This window comes from Capricornis sumatraensis, chromosome 2, assembly GCF_032405125.1.
Source record: "Capricornis sumatraensis isolate serow.1 chromosome 2, serow.2, whole genome shotgun sequence".
Classification (NCBI taxonomy): domain Eukaryota; kingdom Metazoa; phylum Chordata; class Mammalia; order Artiodactyla; family Bovidae; genus Capricornis; species Capricornis sumatraensis.
Window position 1 is genome coordinate 82,362,392 of NC_091070.1, and position 27,786 is coordinate 82,390,177.

The 27,786-nt window shown below is 43.0% G+C and overlaps 1 protein-coding gene across 1 annotated transcript in view; it reads right to left on the reverse strand.

Moving 5' to 3' along the window:
- Nucleotides 1-7,703, reverse strand: part of THSD4 (thrombospondin type 1 domain containing 4) — a 227,558-nt gene extending 219,855 nt beyond the window's left edge. Inside the window, exon 1 of the mRNA XM_068966534.1 lies at nt 7,632-7,703. Within this exon, the coding sequence (XP_068822635.1) occupies nt 7,632-7,703 (72 nt within the window). The remainder of the gene's footprint in view (nt 1-7,631) is intronic.
- Nucleotides 7,704-27,786: the final 20,083 nt, after the last annotated feature.

Below are 27,786 nucleotides of genomic sequence, written 5' to 3' on the forward strand. Positions count from 1 at the left end.
TGGTACTGATGAACCTATTTGCAGGGCAGGAACAGAGATGCAGACATAGAGAATGGACTGTGGATACAGCAGAGGAAGCAGTGGGTGGGATGAGTTCAGAGAGTAGTGTTGAAATATATATATATCACCATGTGTGAAATAGATCGCTAGGCAGGAAGTTGCTGTATAACAAAGGAGCTCAGCCTGGTGCTCTGCGATGACCTAGAGTGGGAGGCTCAAGAAGGAGGGGATATATATGTATATATATATATGCTTTTGGCTGATGCATATTGTTGTATGGCAGAAACCAACACAACATTATAGAGCAATTACCCTCCAATTAAAAAAACCTGCCAAAAGTCATATGGCTAGACATGGTAGACCTAAGGCTCAAAGTCAGGTCTTGCACTATCAAATCAGTTCCACATAGTTCATTTTTTATTTTTGTCATAAGAAAGAGAAAAAGGTGGAGCCACTGAGAATTATGCACAAAGAATCAGTCACTCAGGGTATTACATTGATCCTTCATTCCTATTTGCCACAAATAATACTTCAGGTATTAATAATGATGGTGACCTTTTCAGAAAGGCAGTCCCTGCTATCTTCACTGTGTCATTTATTTTAATCCTTGGGAAATAATTTCGATAACCTATGACCAAGACAATGTTATACAATGGTAACCAAGATGATGTGTCATGAAAATATAATCTTAAGACTGTAGGGACAGATGACTGAGAGAGGGAATGTATTCTGTAACTGATACATGATAACATGTAACTGATTCACTTCAATGCATAGTGGAAACTAACACATACATATTATAAGCAATTATATTCCAGTTCTTTTTTACAGAATTTCTGGAACTTCCAAAGGCACAGAAAACTCCAACCCTTGGAATCCAGGTGACTGACAAATCTCCTGACACATTCCTCACATTCTGTAATCTGAACTGTTTCCAGAATATGCTAAATTCATATTTCTGTGACTCTACAGATGTTTTCCCTCTGCCAAGAACATCCTCCTTCCCTGTTTTTCCCCTTAAGATGCCTACCTATCCATGCAGAGGAGTTAACATAGCAGACCTGACTGTTCTTTAGAAACATCTGCTTATGAGGTTGGCCACTGGCTAGCATCCAGGAACTTAGATTTTGGAACAGAGCTCACCATTCCCAGAACTGGGAGGAATGGCTCACTTGCATATACTAGGTGAACAAGATGGTTTATGCTGAAGAGAGGTTTCCCTGTGGGAGTGTGTAATGTTGGTACATGGCAGGCAAAGAGTGCCTGTGTGGCCAGCCCCCAACAAAAACCCGAGGTGCTGAGTCTCTGCAAACTTCCTTGGTTGGCAGTATTTCACAAGTGTTGTCACAACACATTCCTGGGGGGATGAAGTGGGGCCTGTGTGACTCCACTGGAAGAAGATCCTTGGAAGCTTTCATCTGCTTTCTCCCCAGCTTCACCCCATGTACCTTTTCCTTTGTTGACTTTGCTCTGCGTCCTGGCACTGTGATAACTCATAGCTGTATATGCAACTATACGCTGAGTTAAAGAATCACTGTGAATCGGTGAACTGGGGGGTTGTCCTGAAGACCCTCAATGCACAACCCTTTGAGTTTTTCAAACTGACATTGTTTCTGGAGTCTTTCTTCACTTTCTTAGGCAGATTTCATTGCTTCTTTGCCTTTGCACTTGCAAATTAAAGTTTCTTATTGTATAATCATTAACTGTTTACACCCTGTCCCCCTTTTCAAGTATAAGCTCATCAAGACAAAGACCTTATGTTTTTGTCTTCCTTTTTCCGGCACTGAGGTGGCACACCCTGGTAGCATTTGCAATAGAAATTGTAGTGATAGCCAGTAAGTGCCGTTCACTCTGTGCCTGGCATATCAAGCTGCGAGCTCTGCACACACTATCACATTTTTAAAATCTTTAAAAAAATGAAATAGTTGATTTACAATATTACATAAATGTTATATTTATATATTATATAAATTTCAGGTGTAAACACAGAGATTTATGATTTTTAAAGGTTACACTCCATTTATAGTTATTGCCTGTATTCCTTGTGCTCTTCCTATATACCCATAGAGCTTATTTATTTTTCATATAGTAGTTTGTACCTCTTAATCCGACATTGCTATCTTGCCACTAGTAACCACTTGTAACCACTAGTGTGTCCTCCATATCTGTGAGTCTGCTGGTGGGTGGTAATCCTTTCAATCACCCCTTAACATAGCTAATGTGTCATCACTCATTATTAGAGGAATGCAAATCAAAACTACAATGAGATATCACCTCACGCAGGTCAGAATGGAACCAACATCAAAAAAATCTACAAACAGGGCTTCCCTAGTCGTCCAGTGGTTAAGATCTGTCTTGCAATGCAGGGGACACCAGTTCAACCCCTTGTGCAGGAAGATCCCACATGCTGTAGAGTAACTAAGCCCATGTGCCAAAACAACTGGGCTCTAGAGCCTGTGAGCTGCAACTATTGAGCCCACGTGCCTACAGCCCATGCTCTGAAACAAGAGAAGCCACCACAATGAGAAGCCCATGCAATAAAACTAGAGAGTAGCCCCTGCTCTCTGCAACTAGAGAAAGCCCACACAAAGCAATGAAGACCCCGTGCAGCCAAAAATAAAAGGAAAACTTTTAAAAAAATCTGCAAATAATAAATGCTGGAGAGGATGTGGAGGAAAGAGAATCCTTTTGCACTGTTGATGGGAATGCATTGATACAGCCACTATGGAGAACACTATGGAGAGTCCTCAGGAAACTAGGAATAAAACTACCATATGACTCAGCAATACCACTACTGGGCAAATACCCTGAGAAAACCATGACTGAGAAAAATACACATTCCCCAATGTTCATTGCAACACTATTTACAGTAGCTAGCACATGGAAGCAACCTAGATGTGCATCAAGAGATGAATGGATAAAGAAGTTAAGATACAAGTATACAATGGAATATTACTCAGCCATAAAAAGGAACAAATTTGAGTCAGTTGAACTGAGGTGGATGAACCATGAGCCTGTTACAAGGAATGAAATAAGTCAGAAAGAGAAAAACAAATATTGTGTGTATTAAAGTATATATATGGAATCTAGGAAAGTGGTACTGAGGAACCGCCCTGCAGGGCAGGAATAGAGATGCAGGTATAGAGAGACAGCCAGAGAAGGAGAGTGCGGGATGAACTGAGAGAGTAGCACTGAAATCTATGTATTACCATATGTAAAACGGACGGCCAGTGAGAAGCTGTTGGATAACACAGGGAGCTCAACTCGGGCTCTGTGACAACCTAGTGGGGTGGAGAGGGGTTGGGAGGGAGAATCAAGAGGGAGGGGATATAGGTATACTTGTAGCTGATTCATGTAGTTGTACAGCAGAAACCAACACAACATTGTAAAGCAATTATTACCCAATTCAAAAGAATTTAAAGAATGAGAAAACGGACGGTTATAAGTAAGTGTTAAATGAATGAACTAACCAGCTAAAGCATCCTTTTAGCCCTAAAGGAATCATTTAGCTGAACGGACTTCAGTGTTACGCCTATTAGCTCATGTACACTTCACCTTAGCATGGGCTATGAACGATTGCTGAGGATGTTATCTGTTATATCACATGCTTTATTTATTACCAAGTGATTTATTATCACATCATATATTTTACTATTATTCTTTAACTAGATAAGACATGTTTACTACACACAATTCAAAAGGAACTAAAAGTGTATAATAAATTGTAAGTTTCACCAGCTCTCCTTCCCCAGCCATGCTATATTCTCCCCCATTTTCTCATATATCCTCCCAGAGAGAGGAAGGACAAAGATATTAACACATGTTAAACAAAGGGTAGCATTTTATACGTCATTCTTTTCTTACATATCCTGGGAGTCATTTCCTATCAGTGCATGTAAGAGGTACCCCATTCTTTCTGAACATCTTGGTGGCTGTTAGCTAAGGACAGAACAACCCAGTCTGGGGTCCGTGCATGGGTTGGAGAACAAACACAGAGAAAGACTGTTCTGTCTTTCCTTTTCTGGTTGCAGGAGCATCAAACTAAGAACACTGAGGTCCCTAGAATGCCTTTGTCCTTTCACAATAGAACAGCATTGGTGTCCGCTTGTATGGGCTGTGTGCATCCCCTGAGAACGTAAAGGACTGTGAGTCACGCTGGACTTCAGGCTCATTAGTTCCCTATTGAGAGGCATTTAGGCTGTTGTAACAGCCACATGATGGAAGGTGGCTTAGAGGGCAAATTCAGAGTAAATCTATATGATAAAGTACTAGAAATGGGAAAGCTGAGTCGAAGAGATATTTATTATTTATTTTTAATTTTAAAAATTGAGATAGTATTCACATACCATAAAATCTGTTCTTTTAAAAAGCACGACCCATAACTGTTAGCAGCTGACATATTTATTTATTTTTAAAAGATTGGTGTTTTTTTTTTTTATGTGAACCATCTTTAAAGTCTTTTTTGAATTTGTTACAATATTGCTTCTGTTTTATGTTTTGGTGTTTCGGTCATGGGCCATATGAGATCTTAGCTCCCTGACTGGGGTTTGAACCCACGCCCGCTGCATTGGAAGGTGAAGTCTTAACCACTGGCCTGCCGGGAAGTACCCTGAGATATTTATTTTTAATTTTGATAGGTTTTGCCAAATTGCTTCATCAAAATGAAAATAAATATATTTTTGACTCACTTCTAAGAATTTGTCTCACCACAGTGTACAGAACTATATAGGTTTCTAGCTCCTTCCTCATTGCTACCCACATATAACAGTATCTCATTGGTCTTCATTCCCTGAAGGACAGGGAAGCCTGGCATGCTGCAGTCCATAGGGTTACAAAGAGCTGGTCACGACTGAGCGACTGAACAACATTGGCCTTCTATGAGAAGGTAAGTCCAAGCTCAGGGAATGCACAGGCACATCCCCACTCACCATTCTGTGGCATGCTGCAAAGAAACTGGGGTCCTAGCATGTTTCCCACACTGACAAATGCAGCTAGAGTCCAGCGTGACTCACAGTCCTTTACACTCTTTCAGGAGATGTACACAGTCTGTACAAGCTGTGCACCAATGCTGCCCTGTCGTGACAAGGGCAAAGGCGTTCCAGGGACCTCAGCGTTCTTAGTTTAACGCTCCTGCAACCAGAAAATCAAAGAAGGAACAGTGTTTCTCGTGTTTGTTCTCCAAACATGTAGTGACCTCATACCAGTGCCAACAGTGCCAGCAACAGGACACTGAATAAGGTTTGCTTTGAACCACACCATCTCCTCCCACCACCTGCCAGCCCCTGGTGATCTGGCAGGACCTCACCCCGTAGGAAACAGTCTGAGCTGCTGCCCAGAGTTTGTGCCCATCCGCACTGAGAACACAGCCAGCCAAGTACCACGAGGCGTATAACACTGTCTTCCCCTTCCTTCCTTTTCCTCATGTGTTTTTATGAACATCCAAAGCAAAGATAATCAAAACCTGCAAGAAAACTGGCTGGCCGAGAAAATGAAAACCTGGGTGACACAGGGATGGGGCCACATGTTTACAGGTGCCTTTTGTAAGTAACATGGCCATCAAACAAGCGGCTCTTAATAAAGAAATGTCACATTCTCCAAAGCTCTGTATAAATGACATTCTGTTTAGGGAGGGGAGGGGCATTTCATACTTCTGTTCCTTCCTCATCGTTTCATTTCCAACAAGGGGAAAGGAATCCTAACTGTACAGTTTTCTAGGAGCACAGTAGTTTTGGAGCAAAGATTTTGCAGCAGCACACAAGGAAGGAAGGAAGAAGGAAGGAAGGAAAACTAGAATGAAAAGAGGAAAAGGCATGGAGGGTCTTTATTTCGCATAGCAGGCTAGAAGAAAGGAACAGACAGCAGGCATCCGTCACCTCTGATTGGTTTTTCTGACTATGAAGCACACACACTTTAACTCAAAAGACAGAACTCCTGCCTTCCTCTCCCGCACGCTGAGCACTGTCTGAACAGAGTCAAGATTTGGATGAGCCCGTGTAATCCCCTTTCATTTTTCATCTGCTGTGCTGATTGTAAAGTGAAACAGAGCCACTGCCCTCTCCGAATGTGACACAAGGCTCGAAGCACACGCGTTGCAGAGTCCCCGGGAGCCAGCTGTGTGCAGGTAACTGGAGCCTGCAGTTCGCCTCGCTGTTAATAAGAGTAATTGGCACGCCACTGAGGGGCTGCTGGAGCGCTGTGATTTGCTCCGTACGGGGGTCTCCCCAGACCATATGCGCATGCAGCGGTGATAGAAATATTTTCCATATGAGCTCTCCCCTCACATGCTTAAGTGCTCCAGGCTGAGTCAGGCCAGCCCATTTGTCATTTACTCTCCACACTGAAAAATCAACAGGGAAGTTGCGAACTTCAACTGCAACTAGAGGGCAATGGTCTGTCTGCTTTCAGCCTCCAGCATCACTAACCCAATTCAGTTCCTCCAGCTCCCATTCAAGACCCCTACCTCCTACCCACAGCCCCCACCCAACAGGCCCAGAAAATATCTGCCGAGGACACGGGTAACTAATAGGCTAAAAGCCTAGGACAAATGACCCGTGGCCACACGCCTCTGCCCCACATGTCTGCTTTGAACGGAGTAACGAGCCTGCTGCAACCACAGCTTGCCCTGCAGCCTGTATTTGGGAGCAGCTCCCTTCCACTCCTCTTAGAAAAGGGAAAGTCATTACGTGAGGCTTTCAGAGCTCTCTCTGTCCCCACAATGCTAACAAAAGGCAGAGCTGTGAAGTGGCCCCGTGGCATTTCTAGGAGATACAGTTTGCACTTGGCTTTTCAAAGGGAAGACGGATTCAGGAAAAAGGTTGTCTTTTCATAACTCAGCCCTCAGTCTCACAGACTTTTCATCAGAACAAGAAGTAAAAGGAGTGAATGAGGTAAATTTGTTGCAGGCTTCTTTGCAGGTGAGGGTGGCTACACCCAAGAGCTTCCCTCTCCAGCCCATATGATCATCCTTTCCAATCTCTGCCTGTGTCAAAAACTGGCTCCTACAGGCACCTATGATGCTCAGAAATGTATCCAGCAAACATGAGCTAAGTCAATAAGAATAAATCATCCTCATGGGTCTTAAACATGCCTCCCGTCTATGGTAGATCTGGGACGCTCCAAGACCTGTTATACACCACTATCCTTCTTCAAACCTATGATACTAAGTTAAGCACAGACTTTCCCCCCCACCCCCAAGCACATCAAAGCTAAAAAGGATGAAAACGTAATGCAAAGCAGTAAAGAAAAGCAATTCCTTTAACATGCATAAGCAATACTGGAGAAATATTCTCAACAGGTAACAGTCCCTACTGGAATCTGACAAGTACATTTTTTTTTTTTTTCCAGCAACAGCAGAATTAGAAGTGTACATGCTCCAGGTATCTGTCACCAAGGCCATGCCAATCCCCTGGTGTGGCCACTGTACCAGAAAAAGGTTTCAGAAATTACAAGATTTTTTAAGAAGCAAAGAAATCTTTCTATAAGAAAAGGCAAGGCAAGCCTAAAACAGCAAAATAAAGCATTACTCTTTGCACACCACAAAAACCCCTTCCCTGATCCCTCTTGGTAGATAGAAGAGGAAATATAATGCTGACAAAAATACAACTTCTGACAAGATATTTTATTTGGCTTACCTCTCCCCCAGGTCTTGCTAACACTGCTGTTTGAACGTGGAGCAATGTTAATATCAGGTAGCTGACAAACATTATTACCCAAAGTTAGAACTACCCTAGAGGAGAACTCCTTCTGCCAAGTGCTAACAGCTAGCAGATGCACTTGTGTCTCGGGATTCCAGCCCTGGAGTTCCGCTAGGCACCGCACTGGTTCCCTCCGCTCTCCCTCATGTACTGCCCGGAGCTCCCAGCTCAGCCTCTGCTCTGAAGAAAACTGGTAAGCTGATCTCTTCATGTAATAACTTCTCCCGGCTGGGGGAGGGGACAGGAGCCAGCTGGGAGCTGGGGGGCTGCCTTTAACAGAAGGCAGAAAGGGGAGGGACAGAAATGATCAATGTGGAGTTCTGCATCTGGTCTCATTCATGAAAAGGGCTCCAAGGTAAGCAGTCCACAGGCAGGGGGACGGGCCCCTGCTTCATCAACTGAGGCAGGCAGGAGGTAGCGATCAGCAGCAGGATAAGCTCTAGGCTGGAAGCTGGGAGACCAGAGGCCTTCCCAGTCCTGCTGCTGATAAGCTGTGTGTGCCTGGATAAGTTGCCAGCCCTCTCTGGTCCTCGGTTGGTGGTCTCAGTGGTACAGTCAAGGGTTGGCTGACCTCCTGATTCCCTTTTGGTTCTGATTTGACGGCTGCAGAAATCTAGGCAGTCAAAGGTTGTGCTATCAAGGACAACCTTAAAGAGGAAAGAAGTCACACAGTGCTATGTGTTTACATGCTTAACATGTGGATGTGAATAGATGGGAACAGAGGAAGTCACTATAATACCCTCTTGCTGCCTTACTGGGTCTCTGTCCCTAACCACGAGCTTGAAGAATTACTGCAGACAATGTAAAAATAAACAGTAAGGTGGGAACAAGTGAAGCCCAGGTATTATATGACACTGGCACAGTGCACGAAAGCAAGATGGTTTTAGAGAAATACCTCTGGGCAGAATCACGTTGGCCATCAAAGTGGGGCTTCTGGGAAGAAGGAGCACAGGAACAGGTTGGGAAGCAGGTCATGATAAAGCCTACAGTCCACTTGAGACATCATAAGCCAACTCAGCGTGAAAAGGCAGACTCATGACTTAAAATAGGTCGAGAACCCACCAAATATTAGATTCTGCTTAGAATGGGCACAAGATGCCCCTAAACCATCATGAAGTGGAGGACAGGATGACTGCATGGTGCAGTGGAAACAACCTGGGTCCCTGGAATCAGGGGGAAGTCAAGTCAAACCCTCATTCTGCTACTAATTTGCTGTGAGTCTGTGGCTGAGTATGGAACCCCAGTGAGCCCCAGCTGCTCCACTGGTCAAATGGGGAAAGGCCATATGCTGGTTCAGATGATTATCAATGAGGTCATCTAGGTTCAAAACTTGGCATCATTCCTGATACACAGTAAATGCTAAAGACAGAGGCTCTCTCTTTGATCTGATAAATATTGGCACTCAGTCCCAGAAAGTAAATTAATAAACACTTGAAAAGCCTCAGGTTGTGGGCATTTTCCTGTGTTAATGAGGAAACTTTAAACCAGACTGCAGTCTGTGGCCATTTCAGAACATTTATTATCACCAGTCATTGTGAGAATTTACTAGTGGAGAGTATTTTTGGGGGGTTGGGTGGAGGGACTTTCAGTCATTTTTTCCAGGGTTGTAAGAGACAGAAGGTAAAAGTGAAGAGAAAGGAAAGAATGAATTTCTTCTCTTCCCCATACTTCCTCTTCTTTCTCCTTCTTATTCATCATTATTGTTCAACATTTGGTCTGTTCTCTTAGGTAACTGAAAGGGCACTGCTGTCTACCCAATAACCTCACTGCAAAGGCAGGAATTGTCTAAGAAAACCAAACTATTTGAAAGACTGGGGTTTTGTCTAGTCCAAGGGTTGGGAAACTTTCTGTAAAGGTCCAGAGAGTAAATACTTTAGACTTTGCAGGCCATATGGCTTCTGCGACAGCTACTTTGCTTGTTGTTGTTTAGTCAGAAAGTTGTATCTGATTCTTTTGTAACCCTGTGGACTTGAAGCCTCACCAGGCTCCTCTGTCCACAGGATTTTCCAGGCAAGAATACTAAGTGGGTTGCTATTTCCTTCTCCAGTGGATCTTCCTGATCCAGGGATCGAACCCAAGTCTCCTGCACTGGCAGGCATATTCTTCACCACTGAGCCACCTGGGAAGCTCACTCAACCTAGCTGGGGTAGTACAAAAACAACCAAAGGCAATACATACATGAAGGGGTGAACAGAGCTGTGTTGCAATAAAACTTTGTTTATGGAAATAGGTAGCAAGCCAGATTTGGCCATATTTGTCCACACACTTCTCAATCACCCTTCAACCCATTGGAATCTGATTTTTAACACTTCTTCTCTACCACAGGGGCTCTGGAGATGTCACCAATGGCCTCTGAGTCACAGAATAATATAAAGGATAATTTTTCAGAACTTATCTCATTTTGACTTCTTTGCAGCATTAATGATGGCCTTCTATTTTTTTTTAATATTGTGGTAAAAATACATAGCATAAACTTTTACCACTTTAATAATTTTTAAGTGTATAATTCAGAGGTATTTTTGTATGGTCACAATGTTGTAACACCATCACCACTTATCCAGAACTTTTTCATCATCCAGAAACTCTGTATTCATTAAATAATAACTCCTCAATTCTCCTTCCTTTTAACCTCTGAAAACCTTGATTCAGTTTTCTGTCTTTAGGAACTGGCCTGCTTGATGTTCCTCGACTAAGTGGAATCATATAATATTTGTCCTTTTGTATCTGGCTTATATCACTTAGCATAATATTTTCAAGGTTGTTGTAGCATGAGTCAGAATGTCATGCCTTTTTAAGGTTGCGTAATATTCCATTGTGTAGACATACCACATTTTGTTTATCCATTCATCTGTTGATGGACACGTGGACCTGTCAAATGTACTTCAAACTCAACAGGTCTAAAATTGAACTAAAGTTTCCCTGAAAACTGTTCTTCTTCCTGTTTTCTCCATCACAGTGAATGATACTATCTATCTAACTCCTAGAGCTGGAGAGGTAGGTGTCATCTTGAGTTGTCTTATTTCCTTACCAAACCCTCACCAGGTGTGATACAGTTACCTTCTAGAGCTATCTCCAGTCTGCCCATGGCCCACGATTCCTGCTGCCTCTGCCCCTATCTGGGTGGGCCTCTACTATCCCTTCCTGACTTTTTGTAGCAAGACCTTGTAACTTCCCTACTCTGGTCTTTCCCTTTCCAACCTTATTCCTCACTGCAACCACTGAGATGCTCCTAAAATGTGAATCTAATCACGACATTCCCTGATTCTTTTTTAAAACTTATTTTGAAATAATTTTACGTTTACAGAACATTTGCAAAGATAATACAGAGTATCATGGTTTATCTTCCCCCAGTTCCTTCTAATATTAACATCTTAAAAATAGCTATGGTGCCTTTATGAAAAGTAAGACAGTAACACTGATGTAATGATAGTAACTAAAATAAAGACTTTCTATTTCTCCACTTTCCCCTCAAATGTCCTTTTACTGTTCCAGGGTCCCACGTTACATTTAGCCAACACATCTCTAGTCTTTTCCTGTGTATGACAGTTTCTCAGTCTTTGTTTTTTAATGACCTTGACCCTTATGAAGAGTACTGATTAAAGATTTTATAGAATGCCTCTCAGTTTGAGTTTATCTGATGTTTTCTCATAATTAGCCTCTGGTTATGGCTTTTGGGGAGGGATGCCACAGAGGTGACGGGCCATTCTCATCTCATTTTTCAGGGGCACCCTATACCAACATTACTGGTGATGCTGACCTTGATCACTTGGTTGAGGCGATGTCTGCCAGGTTTGTCCAGTGTAAAATTACTACTGACAGTTTTCTTTTTCCATATCCTATTCATTAGCAATGAGTGAGCAAGTCCGGTGCACTTAAGCTCCACTTCCTGAAGAGGGAGTGTCAAAGAATATTCAGATATCCATCACAATAATTAATACATATTTGGGGGGAGATACTTTGAGGCTATACAAATATTTTGTTTCGAAAAGTTTTATCCACTAATTTGAATATTCATTGGTAGATCTCGCCTGCAGCAATTATTAATGTAGTTCTCTAAATGTCTATTTTCTGTTACCCATCTACATCTATTAATCAGAATTCATTCATATGGAAGATTTGTCCCTCCCGCCCCCATTTATTAATTCAGTCATCTATTAATTCTTCTCTGTTTCTTACAACCTTTTGATTACTTTCCATTATGGGTGAAGTCCAAACTCCTTAACATGACACTTGCAAGGCTGTTTACAATCTGATCTCTTCCTGCCCTTGCAGCCTCCTCTTCCTCCTCTTTTTCTGTTCACCCACTCCACTGTCCAGACATCTTGAACCACAAGAAATTATCCCTAAATACCATGTGTCTTTGTGCTCCATGTTGGTCCCTTTCTCTAGACTAGCATTCCCCCAGCCTCAGTGGGTTGGCTCTTGTTGCACTCTACCTCTTTGAAAACTCAGCTCAAATAAGCACCAAATACCAGAAACCACCTACATGCCCACTGATAAGAACCAAATGAATAATTTGTGACATCCATAAAATAGGATACTCTGCAGCAGTTAAGATGAAGACTGAGCTTACTTCCTATATAATGATATGAAACATCTCCAAGATGTATTCAGTGGAAAAAGTGGGATACACTACAGTGTGATTACTATCCAATTCTTTGTGCATATGTGTTTATAACTGCTTGTATATATATCAGTTATCTATGGAAGAACACAGCTGAGGCTACCCACAATATCTGCTTCTAGGGAGAGGAACTCAGTAGCTTCAGGGCAGAAATGGGGTCAAGACTTATGCCTGTGTCGGCACTTAGTCACATGTGGTTACCGAGCACTTGTGATGTGGCTTTTCCAAACTGTGATCTGTTATACATAAATATACTTTGCATCAATGTGAGGACTTGGTATGGAAAAAGAATGTGAAATATCTTATTAATATGTTTTTTGTTGATTAGATGTTGGAATGATAATTTTATATTTGCCGGTTTAAATAAAGTGTGGTATTATACAGCTTGCCTTGTTTTACTTTTTAAAAATGAGAATACTAGAAAACTTTTAAACTACATATTTCTGTTGGACAGCATGTCTATATCACTGTTATAGTTAGGGAATTGTCAGAAATGTGAATGCACTGCTATTCCAAAAGTAAATAAAAATGAAGCAATGGTAATAATAACAGTTAATAATATAAATAAATAAGTACCCATAGATAAATCTCCCTCCACCAATGATTCATTTAAAGGTGATATCTTCTGGGAGTTGTGCCTTGACAGGCTCCCCACCCCACTGAGGACACGGCCCTGGCCTTCATCCCTAGGCATTCTCCGATTTGCTCCAGCGCAGTATTTATTGTAACTGTTTACTAACGTCTCTGCCTTCATCAGAAAAGACTGAGGCCTTGATGATAGGAGATGTGTCTTTTGTGTTCCCATGGCCCCACACATAGGCTTGTTCAGTGTGCACTGAATTAGGGAATGAATGCCAGAAAGGTTCCTCTCATCTTCTCTGTGACAGAAGAGGTCTTCGAATGGCACATTTTAGATACCACGAAGGGGAAAATGAAAAGCAGAATTTTCCAGAAAGTATATCCCTCTCAGAAATGCAGACAACTGTTAACCTAACTCTTGTGTGACCTTGATATAGAACGTACAAGTAAGTGTGGGGAATATGAGTAACCAAAAACAGGGAAAACAAATGTTTTCCTAAAACCACACATCTCGTGTAAAATATAATCATATACTACTGTCTGAATAACAAAGAAGAATAAGCCCATAGCAAATAGCACCTCTACGGCTATTCTATTTCCCGCAAAGAATGTCCATCCCCTTATGAAGGAAGAAGTGAGGCCGTTTTCTCCACAGAGATACAGTATATGTATAGTTACACGAGTCAGACTATCTTTATTTCCTTAAATATGCTTACCCTGGATGGAATGGGTAGAAACAAAATCTCTGTCAAGAAGGTGGCGATTGGTCTGGGAGCAGGTGTTAGTAATTAACTCTCCCTTTGTGTGGACCACTGAGTCATTAAGTAGCCAAGGAAGTGGGAATGAGGAAAGCCAAGGGGGAGTTCTCTGCTCCATTCCCCTCAAACATATGGAACATCACGAGAAGCTACAGCAAAGGAAGGCAGGGGTCCTTCCCTTTCTCCAGTTCCTGCTTATAACAGACCAAAGCTGACTCCCACAACCTGGAGGGCAGCTGTGCTGTTAGGCTGAGCACCTTTGGGGTCACTGAAATGAGGGCAATGCTTCCTGGCTCGGCTTTGAATTCGAGACAGGAGCAGGGCCGGAGATGGTGTTAGGGAGATGCTCACACACAGCACAGGGGGCAGGCTCATCCCAAGTCTGAGAGGACATGCGGAGTGAATGCAGACATTGGGACCACTCATGTTGACCGTATTCTTTATGTCAATCACTTCCCTAAGGCAGAGGTTCTCAAACCGTGGTCCCCAGACCAGCAGCCGCAGCACCATCAGGAAGCTTGCTAGAGATGCAAATATGTGGGCCCCACCCCAGATCTACTGACTCAGAAACTCAGGGAGCAGGGCTAATGGATTTGTGTTGCTCTACGTAACAGTTCTCTGTCTAGTAACCTGAATTCAAACTGTATAACTTGAAAGGGTTATTACATTATATTTTATGTATTATTAATTAAAACATTTTATTTAAAACATTAAAACCAGTTAAGTAAAAATATACTGTTTATTAAAAACATTTTCTTAGAACACATGACTTTCTGATACTAAAGCATAGCATAAAGCTGTAATAATGAAAACAGTGGCAAATAAAACAGGTGTAGGGATAGACATTATTTACATAACTAAACATGCAAAAGGATTTAATGTGCAAACAATGAATCGCTACAGATCTGGAAGGAACGGGTGGAAAAGGGTTAGGAGAATGGCTATTTAGTCATTTTCCTAAATAATACCATATGCTGTTAATAAAAATAAACTGCAGGTAGATTTAAGATTTTAATGTGAACAACAGAAGTATGAAAGCAGTAAAAAAGAAATAGGTCAATATTTCTATATTCTTGGAATGGGGGGACTTTTAAGCATAGCTCTTAAAAAGGCAGAAATCACAGAAGAAAAGATTTGCATGCATTTTTAAGATTCGGTAAATCAAAAATTTACATACCATTAACACAATTTAAAGTCAAATACATAGTAGAAAATGTACTTTGCTTGTTTATTTACTTAAGATATCAATACTTATCATGTGCACAGACTTGGAGATACTGTGATCAGCATAAGCAGACTCAATTCCTATCTTTATGGAGCTTGCTGCCTGGTGCAGGAGGCCAACATTAATGAAACCCAATAAGTAAATTAAAAATTGAATGTGAAAAGAGCTGCAAAGAAAAGATATGTGGTGATATAAGGCCTGTCCTCATTATGGAGACTGGCTTGTGACAGGAGCAACAATGGCTTTCACAAGGACCCGAGAGGCAGCAGGTGTGGATGCAGAGAGAGTGGGCGAGTGGAAGCACAGCATCAGATTAGGCTGAAGACAAAGGGAGGGAACCTGACAAAGAGTTGCATCCTTTTCCTAATGAGAATCTGTTTTAAAAACGGAGTAAGCAGTTACACGGTGAGAATTGCACTTTGCCACTCTGTCTATAGAGAAAGGGCTGAAGAGAGGAGAGAGGCCAGAGTGCAGGCTGGGAGGTCAGTGAGAAGATTATGGCTAGAGTCCAGCTGACAAGGGGTAAGAGCTTAAACCAGGATGGTGAAAAGAAGCGACTCATTTCAAAGGTAATTTACATCATCTATAAGGGAAAAGAGTTTGTGTCCATAATAGATTTTTAAAAACGCACAAATCAGAAAATATCAATTTTAATAGGGAAAGGCTGGAAACAATGTTCAGTAGCAGAGTTGCTAAATGAAGTATGGTATATCTCAAAAGTAAAATCTTTCCAATCATTTAAAGTGACTATGAGATATACTTACTGATATGGGTACATTTTGATATTATACTGCTTTAAGATAAGAGTCGGCCACTTAACTGGAAGTGAAGGAAGAAAGAGACAAAACAGGCTCCATCTTGAAAGCAGGACTCCATCTTGGGCGGGACTGTGGACTTTGAGCTATATGCCCAGTATCTATGGAAATGACATACCAACAGGAAAACCAGGCCCCCTGGATGGAAGAGCCCCAGGGCTCGTACCTAGACTCTCTGTTGCCTAAAAGAATACCCTAATTATCTGTGTCGGAGAAGGCAATGGCAACCCACTCCAGAACTCTTGCCTGGAAAATCCCATGGACGGAAAAGCCTGATAGGCTGCAGTCCATGGGGTCACTAAGTTGGACACAACTGAGTGACTTCACTTTCGCTTCGGTTTCATGCATTGGAGAAGGAAATGGCAACCCACTCCAGTGTTCTTGCCTAGAGGATCCCAGAGACGGGGGAGCCTGGTGGGCTGCCGTCTATGGGGTCACACAGAGTCAGACACAACTGAAGTGACTTAGCAATTATCTGCGTAATCAAATAGAATCATAAATTCTATTACGCTTATTGGAGTATGACCACAGGCCTATTGATGATTGTCCACTGTTAACTACCTAGGCTTAAGGCTTATGAATCATGGGTCAGCTTTGATTGTATCTTTCTTTTCCTTTGTTCAGACTAGTTTCAGGGAATTTGGGGAGGTGGGTTTGGGTGCATACACTTAGGGTATATAAAGTTTTCAGAAAAACTGGTCGAGGTCCTTGGCTAAGAGGAGACTCTGCCTTGGGCCCGCCGGTGTAATAAACCACACTCCACTGTCTGCATTGTCCTTTTGAGTGAGTTTGTTTCCCAGAACGCGTGGCTACAATGTTTGGTGCATTGGCTGGGAAAGTCCTCACTTTGAGGAGACAAGTCCCACTTGGGACTACTCAGGCTTTGCAGCTTGAATCTTCTAGAGGGGGGAAGATGCCTCGCCCTTCTGGAAGGATTCTGTTTCTCAATGCCCAGACCTTTCATGTTAGCAGGTAGTGGATGGCAGCAGGGGAACTGAGCGCTCAGGTGAGGAGGAACCCACCTGGCAGGGTGGAAGAGGGGGCCTGATCACCCCCCTGGGAGGGACTAGAAGGGGCATGGACCCACGGGAGCCTGGAATAGGCAGGTGGCGATTGCTTGGTACACAGGTCGACTTGGTAGAGCGTGCTAGGGCTTAGGAAGGGAATTTGCCAAGGTCATTTAGGAGGTGTGTCTACGCCTTCTCAGGGAAAATTATTACCAGCGATCACCAGGGGATTTTTAGGATAGGAAACTGGTCCTTGTATGCTCATATTCTGCCCTTCCCCAGGAGGTGTCCCATCTGCTGTGACATTCTTGACCCCCTCGGAATTGTCAGGCTAGAAGGAGGGGGATACATAAGTGAGTATGAATTGGCTTTTCTGGAGACGACATGGGATATTTAACCCATCTATGTTTTCATCCACACCTGATCAAGCCCACCAAGGCAGAACGGACTTTAAGGGAGAAACAGTCTTGGCTCACATCGTGTTCTGGTTTGGCTGTGCTGACCGGCAGGTGAAGACACGCTGACCCCTTTTCTCCCTCTGGGATCTGGCAGGATTGGACAAGGATGACCTGCCCCTCCCCCATACTAGATGATGACGCGCCCACCGGCCCAGTGCTCCACCAGGACTGGAGGCCACCTTAATGCCCGATCCAGGGCCAGGTGAAGTTCCTGCAGCAGCCGCTGCTCCTCCGCCAGCTCTCCTGGAGGTCGTAGAGCCGCCACCTCGGGGGGCTCCGATCCTGGTGACAGAAGCCTCTGGCCAACAGTTTCAGGATCCAGCTCCTGCCCAACCGCCCAAGCTATACCTGCCTCTCCCAGTGAGTACTGACAGGAAGGGGAGGGAGACGTTGGAATTAAGCAGAGACTGCGCTCTGCCAGAGAGCCGAAGGGAAGGAAAGAGAGCAGACAAGAGATTTGCAATGCTAGCTGCTGCTCTGGGAAAGTCTATCTCAGGCCCTCCAGAAAACCTCCTCTGCCCCAGGGACAGGACAGTCCTTCAACCGGTCCCAACAGAGGCCCCAGGCCCCATTACAGCCAAACCAGTGTGCCCGGTGCCAAGCTTTTGGCCACTGGAAGAATAAATACCCTAAGGCAAGGAAGGAAGAGGAAGCTCCTGCAGTTGTGGGGCTTGCTGGCTTGGAAATTAAATAGGGCTGCCGGGGCTCAGAGATATCAGGTCCCTGAGAGCCCATGGTAACCTTAAAATTGGGGGACCGAAACATTGACTTCATGGTAGATACAGGAGCAGAACTGTCAGTAGCAAAGCCTGTGGCACTACTGTCCGAAAAGACTACCGCTGTAACTGGGGTATTGGGAGAAGACATGATTAAATCGTTTTGCCAGCCCAGAAAATGTCAGATGGGGTGAATTTCTCTACATTCCTGAGTGCCCATTACCCCTGCTGGGAAGAGACTTGCTCTCCAAACTAGGAGCACAAGTGACTTTCTCCCCTGAGGAGAGGCCCATCTTCTGGATGGGCACTATGACTTATTTGCTCTCTCTCTCAAGACACCCTCAAGATGAGTGGAGGTTGCCTGAGCCTCCAAAAGAAGAACCGGGTGGGCCAGAAGAGCATGATAGAGAGCTAACTCAATTATTCCCTGAGGTCTGGGCGGAAGACAACCCCTTCTTCCCCCAGGCTGGCTAAACATCAACCCTCAGTGATAATAGAACTCAAACCAGGCACCATCACGATTAGAAAGCACCAGTACCCACTACCAATAAAGGCTTGGGCTGGCATACTGCCCCACATCAATAGATTAAAACAAGCGGGCATTCTAGTAGAGTGCCAGTCGGCTTGGAATACGCCGATCCTGCCAGACAAAAAGGAAGGACAGGACTCTAGGCCTGTACAAGATCTCAGGCTAGTCAACTAGGCTACTGTAACTTTACATCCCACTGTTCCAAACCCCTATACCTTACTTAGCCTCCTCCCGCCAAGGACTAAAGTTTATACTTGCCTAGATCTCAAGGATGCCTTCTTCTGCATACACCTCACCTCAGCGTCACAGCCCATCTTTGCCTTTGAATGGGAAGATCCAGTTGGGGGCACCAAACAACAGCTCACCTGGACTCCCCCACAAGGGTTTAAGAACTCCCCAGCCATCTTTGGGGAAGCCTTGGCTTCTGACCAACTCATTCCATCCGGAAGAGTATGGATGTTGGCTCCTACAATATGTGGATGACCTGCTGCTGGCTGCCGAGACCAAGGAAAAATGTTGGGAAGGGAAAAAAAGCACTGCTCCAGCTGTTGATGGAAGCAGTTTACCGAGTGTCAAAGAAGGCACAGATCTGCAAGGAGAGGGTAAGGTATCTGGGGTTTGTTTTAAAGAAGGACACAAGGTTCCAGACCCTAGTTGGGTCTATACTGATGGCACCAGCCTGATAAAACAAGGACAATGGCTGTCAGGTTAGCCAAAGTGGAAGGGACCATCAAGACTAAACAGGGATGGTGGGAATTGCCCAGTGGCAAATTATTGGTACTGGAGGAGCTGGCACACACTCTGGTAAGCCAAACACACCAAGTGACCACCTAGGCCATGCTGCCTGCTCACAGGTTAATGCTGCCTATCGGCACAGACAAAAACCTCCGGGTATTCAGCTGAAAGGCACGCTGCCCTTTGAACACCAGGGAATGGACTTCACTGAAACGAAACCTCACCGACACTACCGTTACCTGCTGGTCATGGTATGTACATAGGGTCCAAATACTCTTGGGTCCATATACTGTTGTTCTTGAAATGGGTACAAGCTTTTCCTACCTGGACTGAAAGAACATCAGAAGTAGTTCAGTGCCTGCTTAGGGAGATAGTTCCCAGATTTGGATTTCCTACTAGCATTGGACCAGACAATGGCCCGGCTCTCATTGCTGATTTAATACAACAAGTAAACAAAACTTTAAACATCAAATGGAAACTGCACACTGCATATATGTCCAGAGTTCTGAGATGGTGAAATGAACTAACCGGACAATTAAAGAGACTCTCCAAGTGGATCACAGAGACTGACTGTTCCTGGGTGGACTTGCTTCCGACAGCTCTGCTCAGACTCAGGATGACCCCATAGTCCCATGGCTCCTCTCCGTACAAAACTGTGTATGGGAGGCCCCCTCCCATAATAAAATAGGTGTCAACAAATTTGCCTCAGGTAAGGGGAGATGAGATTTCACAGCAGATGGAACAACTGGGGAAGGTAATAAATCAGGTAACTAAGGTTGTACAAGAAAGGGTGCCATTCCCCATTGGGGGACAGACTCAAGAATTTGTGCCCGGGGATCAGGTGTGGTCAAGGACTGGAAACACGACTCCTTGGCCCCACATGGGAAGGGTCCATATACTGTTGTTCTAACCAGCCCTTCTGCAGTTAAAGTTAAGGTGTCACTCCCTGGATCCACCACGTGAGGGTGAAGAGGGCATACCACGCAGACCCAGAGGACACCGAGCGGACTACACAACAGGACCCCACTGATCCCCATGAAGCCAAGATCATCTTAAAGAAGAAACAGAGAGGAAGCTCTACAATCAACTGCTGCTACAAGGACTTGCTGGTATCATCTTGAGACTGACCGTAGTTTCAGTACAAAGAGGGACCTGTGCTATAATTAAAGTTGAATGTTGTGTGTATATTCTTGATTTATCTGGCTATATATCAATCACCCTAGATGACATGAAAGGTCAGGTAAAAGTTATGTCTGATGATAATCTTCCGTTTTGGACTTCGGTCCTAACTTGGGTGAAGGGTGATTGGTGGAAAACTATGTTTACCATTGTTATAGTTGCCTTGATAGTTCTGCTTTGTGGACCCTTTATTTTACAACGTATTATGAACTTTGTAACCCAAAGGTTGATGTCGTTCTCCCAAATTGGAGGTCGGAGAGTCAGGGTGCAATATATCCCTATGAGTGATGCTCATACTATGAGATAAGAGCATCAAGAGGGGGAATGAAGGAGGAAACAGACAGAACAGGCTCCATTGAAAGCAGGACTCCATCTTGGGCTGGACTGTGGACTTTGAGCTATATGCCCAGTATCTATGGAAATGACATATCGACTGGAAAACCAGGCCCCCCGGGTGGAAGAGCCCCAGGGCTCATACCTAGACTCCCCATCACCTAAAAGAATGCCCTGATTATCTGTGTAACCAAATAGAATCATAGATTCTATTATGCTTATTGGGGTATGACCACAGGCCTATTGATAATTGTCCACTGTTAACTACCTAGGCTTAAGGCAAATGAATCATGGGTTATCTTTGATTGTATCTTTCTTTTCCTTTGTTCAGACTAGTTTCAGGGAATTTGGGGAGGTGTGTTGGGCACGTACACTTAGGGTATATAAGGTTTTCAGAAACACTGGTCAGGGTCCTTGGTTAAGAGGAGACTCTGCCTTGGGCCCGCCAGTGTCATAAGCTGCACCCCACTATCTGCATTGTCCTTCTGAGTGAGTTTGTTTCCCAGAACGTGTGGCTACAACAATAACACCTAATACAACATAAATGCTACGTAAATGATTGCTATAATGTGGCAAAATCAAGTTTTGCTTTTTTAGAACTTTTTGGAAATGTTTTTTCTAAATATTTTCTATCTTCAGTTTATTGAACTCATGGATGCAGAACCAGTGGATATTGGAGGCTGACTATAATTTGATGTGAGAAGAATTGAACACATCATTGTTGGCTTCGATAAAAGAGCCATGAGCCCATGAATGTGGATAGTCTCCAGAAAAGGAACAAAATAGGAATCTCTAGAGCCTCCACGTGGAATGCAGCCTGTGACACCATGACTTTAGACTAGTGAGACCCACTTCAGACTTCTCACCTCCAGAACTGTATAAACATGAATTTGTGTTACTCCAAGCCACTGTTTGTGTTAGTTTCCAGCAGCCATAAGACAGCCATATATAGATCTAAATGTAAGAGCTAAAACCTTAGAACTCTTAGAAAGAAACACAGAAGTAACTTCATGACCTTGTGTTAGCCGATTGTGTCTTAGATAAGATACCAACAGCACAAGTGACAAAGGAAGAAATAAATGAGACTGCATCAAAATGAAAGACTTTTGTGCTACTAATGATAGAAAGTGAAAACACAAACCACAGACTGGGTGAAAATAGTAATATATCATATGTCTGATAAGACCATCCCCATGGAAAATAAATGCAAAAAAGCAAAATGGCTGTCTGAGGAGGCCTTACAAATAGCTGTGAAAAGAAGAGACATGAAAAGCAAAGGAGAAAAGGAAAGATATTCCCATTTGAATGCAGAGTTCCAAAGAATAGCAAGGAGAGATAAGAAAGCCTTCCTCAGCGATCAATGCAAAGAAATAGAGGAAAACAATGGAATGGGAAAGACTAGAGATCTCTTCAAGAAAATTAGAGATACCAAGGGAACATTTCATGGAAAGATGTGCTCGATAAAGGACAGAAATGTATGGACCTAACAGAAGCGGAAGATATTAAGAAGTGGTGGCAAGAATAGACAGAAGAACTGTACAAAAAAGATCTTCACGACCAACATAATCATGATGGTGTGATCACTCACCTAGAGCCAGACATCCTGGAATGTGAAGCGCAAGCAAGTAGGCCTTAGAAAGCATCACTACGAACAAAGCTAGTGGAGGTGATGGAATTCCAGTTGAGCTATTTCAAATACTGAAAGATGATGCTGTGAAAGTGCTGCACTCAATATGCCAGCAAATTTGGAAAACTCAGCAGTGGCCACAGGACTGGAAAAGGCCAGTTTTCATTCCAATCCCAAAGAAAGGCAATGCCAAAGAATGTTCAAACTACCGCACAATTGCACTCATCTCACATGCTAATAAAGTAATGCTCAAAATTCTCCAAGCCAGGCTCCAGCAATACGTGAACCGTGAACTTCCAGATGTTTAAGCTGGTTTTAGAAAAGGCAGAGGAACCAGAGATCAAATTGTCAACATTCGCTGGATCAACGAAAAAGCAAGAGAGTTCCAGAAAAACATCTATTTCTGCTTTATTGACTATGCCAAAGCCTTTGACTGTGTGGATCACAACAAACTGTGGAAAATTCTGAAAGAGATGGGAATACCAGACCACCTGACCTGCCTCTTGAGAAATCTGTATGCAGGTCAGGAAGCAACAGTTAGAACTGGACATGGAACAACAGACTGGTTCCAAATGGGAAAAGGAGTATGTCAAGGCTGTATATTGTCACCCTGCTTATTTAACTTATATGCAGAGTACATCATGAGAAACACTGGGCTGGAGGAAGCACAAGCTGGAATCAAGATTGCCGGGAGAAATATCAATAACCTCAGATATGCAGGTGACACCACCCTTATGGCAGAAAGTAAAGAGGAACTAAAAAGCTTCTTGATGAAAGTGAAAGAGGAGAGTGCAAAAGTTGGCTTAAAGCTCAACATTCAGAAAACGAAGATCATGGCATCTGGTCCCATCACTTCATGGGAAATAGATGGGGAAACAGTGGAAACGTGTCAGACTTTATTTTTCTGGGCTCCAAAATCACTGCAGATGGTGACTGCAGCCATGAAATTAAGACACTTACTCCTTTGAAGGAAAGTTATGACCAACCTAGATAGCATATTCAAAAGCAGAGACATTACTTTGCCAACAAAGGTCCGTCTAGTCAAGGCTATGGTTTTTCCAGTGGTCATGTATGGTATGAAAGTTGGACTACGAAGAAAGCTGAGCATCGAAGAATTGATGCTTTTGAACTGTGGTGTTGGAGAAGACTTTTGAGAGTCCCTTGGACTGCAAGGAGATCCAACCAGTTCATCCTAAAGGAGATCAGTCCTGGTGTTCATTGGAAGGACTGATGCAGAGGCTGAAACTCCAGTACTTTGGCCACCTCATGGGAAGAGTTGACTCATTGGAAAAGACCCTGATGCTGGGAGGGATTGGGGGCAGGAGGAGGAGACGACAGAGGAAGAGATGGCTGGATGGTATCACTGACTAGATGCACATGAGTTTGGGTGAACTCTGGGAGTTGGTGATGGACAGGGAGGCCTGGTGTGCTGCGATTAATGGGGTCGCAAAGCGACTGAGTGACTGAACTGAACTGAACTGATGTCTGATGGGATACATTCAGAATATAGAAAAAATCCTAAACTTGATAATAAAAAGACAATCCAATATAAAAAGTCAAAGGACTTGAATAGATATTTCTCCTCCAAAATATACAAATGGCCAATAAGCACATGAAAACAGGCTCACCGTCATTATTCTTCAGGGAAATGCAAATCAAAACCACAATAAGATATCACGTCATACTGTAGCCTATCAGGCTCCTCCATCAATGGGATTTTCCAGGCAAGAGTGCTGGAGTGGGTTGCCGTTTCCTTCTCCAGGGGATCTTCCCGACCCAGGAATCGAACCCAGGTCTCCTGCATTGCTGGCAGACGCTTTACCGTGTGAGCCATGAGGGAAGCCATACAGAAATACAGGTAATACCAAATGTGGGTGAGAATGTGGAGAAATCAAGACACTCACACACTCCTGGTGGTAAAATATAAAATGGTGCAGCTGCTTTGCAAAACAATCAGGCAGCTGCCCTATAAAGAGAAACAGAGAATTACCGTATGACCCAGCAACTCCAATCCTAGTTATACCCCTAAGAGAAATGAAAATATATGTCCACACAAAAATTTGTACATGGATACTCCTAGAAGCATTATTCACAACAGCCAAAATGTGGAAACAACTCAAATGTTTGTCACCTGATGAATGAATAAAAATACCCAAACAATGGAACAGTATTTTGCAATAAAGAAAAATGACGTGCTAATACAGACTACAATATCATGCCTTTTAATAATACTATGTTAAGAAAAAGAAGCTAGTCACAAAGCCCCTTTATCAACTGATTCCATTTATACAAAATATTCAGGATAGGTAAATTTATAGAAACAGAAAGTATATTGGTAGTTTCTTAGTCCTGAGGAGTGTGAGAAGAAATGGGCAGTATTTCTTCTTGGGGTGATGAAAATTTCTAAAAATTAGATTGTGGTGACTGTTGCACAACTATGCTAAACTATGGTGCTTATACTTTAAATGTGTGAATAGTATATGTGCATTATTTTTAAGAAAAAAAAATTTTAAGTACACCATAATATGGTATTCTTAATTCTGTTCTGGGTAAACATAAAGGGTGATTTTTTTTTTTTTTTTGGCTCCACTGGGTGGCAGGCGGGATCTTAATTCCCTGACCGGGGATTGAATCTGTACCCTGTGCAGTGAAAGCAAGGAGTCTTAACCACCGGACCACTAGGGAAGTTCCATCACATTCCTGTTTTTAAAATTTTAGTTATTTTTCTACAGTGGGCAGCAGAAGAATAAATGTAGTAGGAAAAACAAAATTATCTTCATTTGGAAAAAATGGGGACTATAACAATAAAAATGGGAAAGATTATGAAATAGTCAATTCACAAAGGAAGATATACAAATGCAATATGAAAACGGAAGATGAAAAGCAAGTTATCATTATTGATGGCCAAAGAATTACAAAACCAAATAACATCATACCATGTTCACCTGATAACAGTTTCTGTGAATGGCAATACTCACTACAGGCTTCCCTGGTGACTCAGATGGCAAAGAGTCTGCCAGCAATGCAGGAGATCTAGGTTTGATCCCTGGGTCGGGAAGATCCTCTGGAGAAGGGAATGGAAACCCACTCCAGTATTCTTGCCTGGAGAATTCCATGGACAGCGGCGCCTGGAGGGCTACAGTCTATGGGGTCGCATAGAGTTGGACATGACTGAGCAACTAACACTATACCCACTATGGGCAAGAGTTCAGAAAAATGGGTAGTCTGACATAAGGCTAGTGAGAACGTAAATCTGAATAGGTGCTTTAAGAGCTGGTCTTCTCAAACTTTTAATGTGTGCACAGAAGAGCAACCAGTTACTTCTTACCCTCAGCTAGCTTTCCTCCTTCAATTCCCAATCCTACTTTACCTCTCTTTCTTTTTTACCTCTCTTTCTCTCTCTCCTCTCAGCATAAAAGCTAAGCTGGCAGAAAATGTATCAAGGCCATACCTAGACAGGGAGTTCTGACTTCTGTTAACCTCAACTTGCTGGAACCAGCAACAATCTTGGCATTGAATATAACGAGCCCCCAAGCTGTTGAAACAGCCCTCTGAAGGCTGGTAATTGGCTCTGCTGGGGTATTTCCCCCAGCTTGAATGTAGAACTTTTTCATTTTTTAGTAATAATTTTTGGGTCTTTTATTTTTTTCTCCCCATATAAAGGACTTGAAGAAGATAACATGATGGCTGTAGCTACCAGTAAAAAGTAGCAAGAAGAAGCCAGGATAAACTGTAAAAGTAGATACCATAATTAAAAGCAGTTTAGTACCAACTGATGTGGGGTATGCAGCTACTTTACAAGCCTCTGAGGGTGATAATTCAAGTTCTTAAGAATAATTCCAAAGTAAAATCCAATAAAACAAATCATTAAGAAAGAGGTCAAGGTTTCAATAGTTATTGTGCATGTTATTTAATATTTATTGTGCCAGGCATTAGGTGGGAGGTAGACATGATCCCCCAGAGAAGGCAATGGCACCCCACTCCAGTACTCATGCCTGGAAAATCCCATGGACAGAGGAGCCTGGTGGGCTGCCGTCTATGGGGTCGCACAGAGTCGGACATGACTGAAGAGACTTAGCAGCAGCAGCAGCAGCAGACATGATCCCCATTTAATCCTCAAATCCTATGAATTAAGTATCACTGGGAAAAGTAAAATTACTTTCCATATGGTTTAAAAAAACATAAAAGTATATAGAATACTTTAGAAATGTTTTTAGGTTTCTAACCCCTGAATTTCTAATAATTTAGGAAAAAGAATTACCTCTATTTCTCCTGTTTAACTGAGCTTTCCCTTTGCAGCCCAGCACCTGGCATCAGAAGTGTTTAATCTAATTTAAAACACAATAAATGTAGTTAATCACTAACCCTGGCTTTCAGCTGAAATTGTTAGGCAAAAAATCAAATAGACTTCTTGCTGATAAAGAACCTTGTTTCACAGTTCTTATGATCAATATATACAGTATATTTCTGAATAGATAGACTGCATAGTCAGTCTTTAGGCAACTATGAAATTTGTTTTCCCACAGAAACAAAATATAAAAATGGTGCTGTCATATTCAGAAAAGTGTCAAGTGCCAGTGCAAGGAGAAAGTTTTTAAAATTCACCTCTTGTATCATCAAGTTCATTACTTAGGGTGGTGGCAGCTGCTGTAACAGATAAACCTTAAGGTTTTAATGGCTTAATCAAGAGTTTATTTCTCATTTGGCTAAATTCCAGATGTTAGGGCAAGCAGTACTCTGCTCTACATGGCCACTTAAGACATTCAGGCCTCAGCACATGGCAACCAGGGTCACCCCAGACACGGACATCCACCTGGCAGATGAGGAGGGGAGAAAGCGGAGGATCGTTAGGACTGGTCCCCCTTCCACTAGCCACATCAAACTGCAAGAAGGCTAGTAACTATGACTGATCTGTCGGCCCAAGAGAAAGAATCACAGGGCTGGTGGAGGGTTCATCGTTGTTACCTGCATTATACAAGAGCGTGATGTATATTTGTAGTAAGGTGAGCTTGAATAGCTCAGGTTTATGCCATGCTATGTATGAGGCTTAAATGTCTGTTTTGTATCCAGATTTTCTCCTGCCTTTGCTTCATTTCAGTCCAGCCAAGAAACATAATGAATTCACTGAAGAGGCATGTCTCATCATCCCATCATTTGATGCTCAGATTCTTCAGTTTCAGAAACAGAAGCTTCAGCTTCAGTGAGGGAGTTACTGCTTATTCTATGGGGTGCAGAGAGGTAAGGAAATGAAAATCAAGTGCCTACTCTATGCTGCCACTCAACAGACATGATGTTATTTAATTTTAATAAGGAAGGAATGTTTTGAAAATTACTTAGTTGCAGGGCTTCCAGCTGGCACAGTGGTAAAGAATCCATCTGCCAATGCAGGAGATAAAAGAGGCTCGGATTCAATCCCTGGGTCGAGACGATCCCTGGAGTAAGAAATGGCAACCCACTCCAGTGTTTCTGCCTGAAAATCTCCATGGACAGAGGAGCCTGGCAGGCTG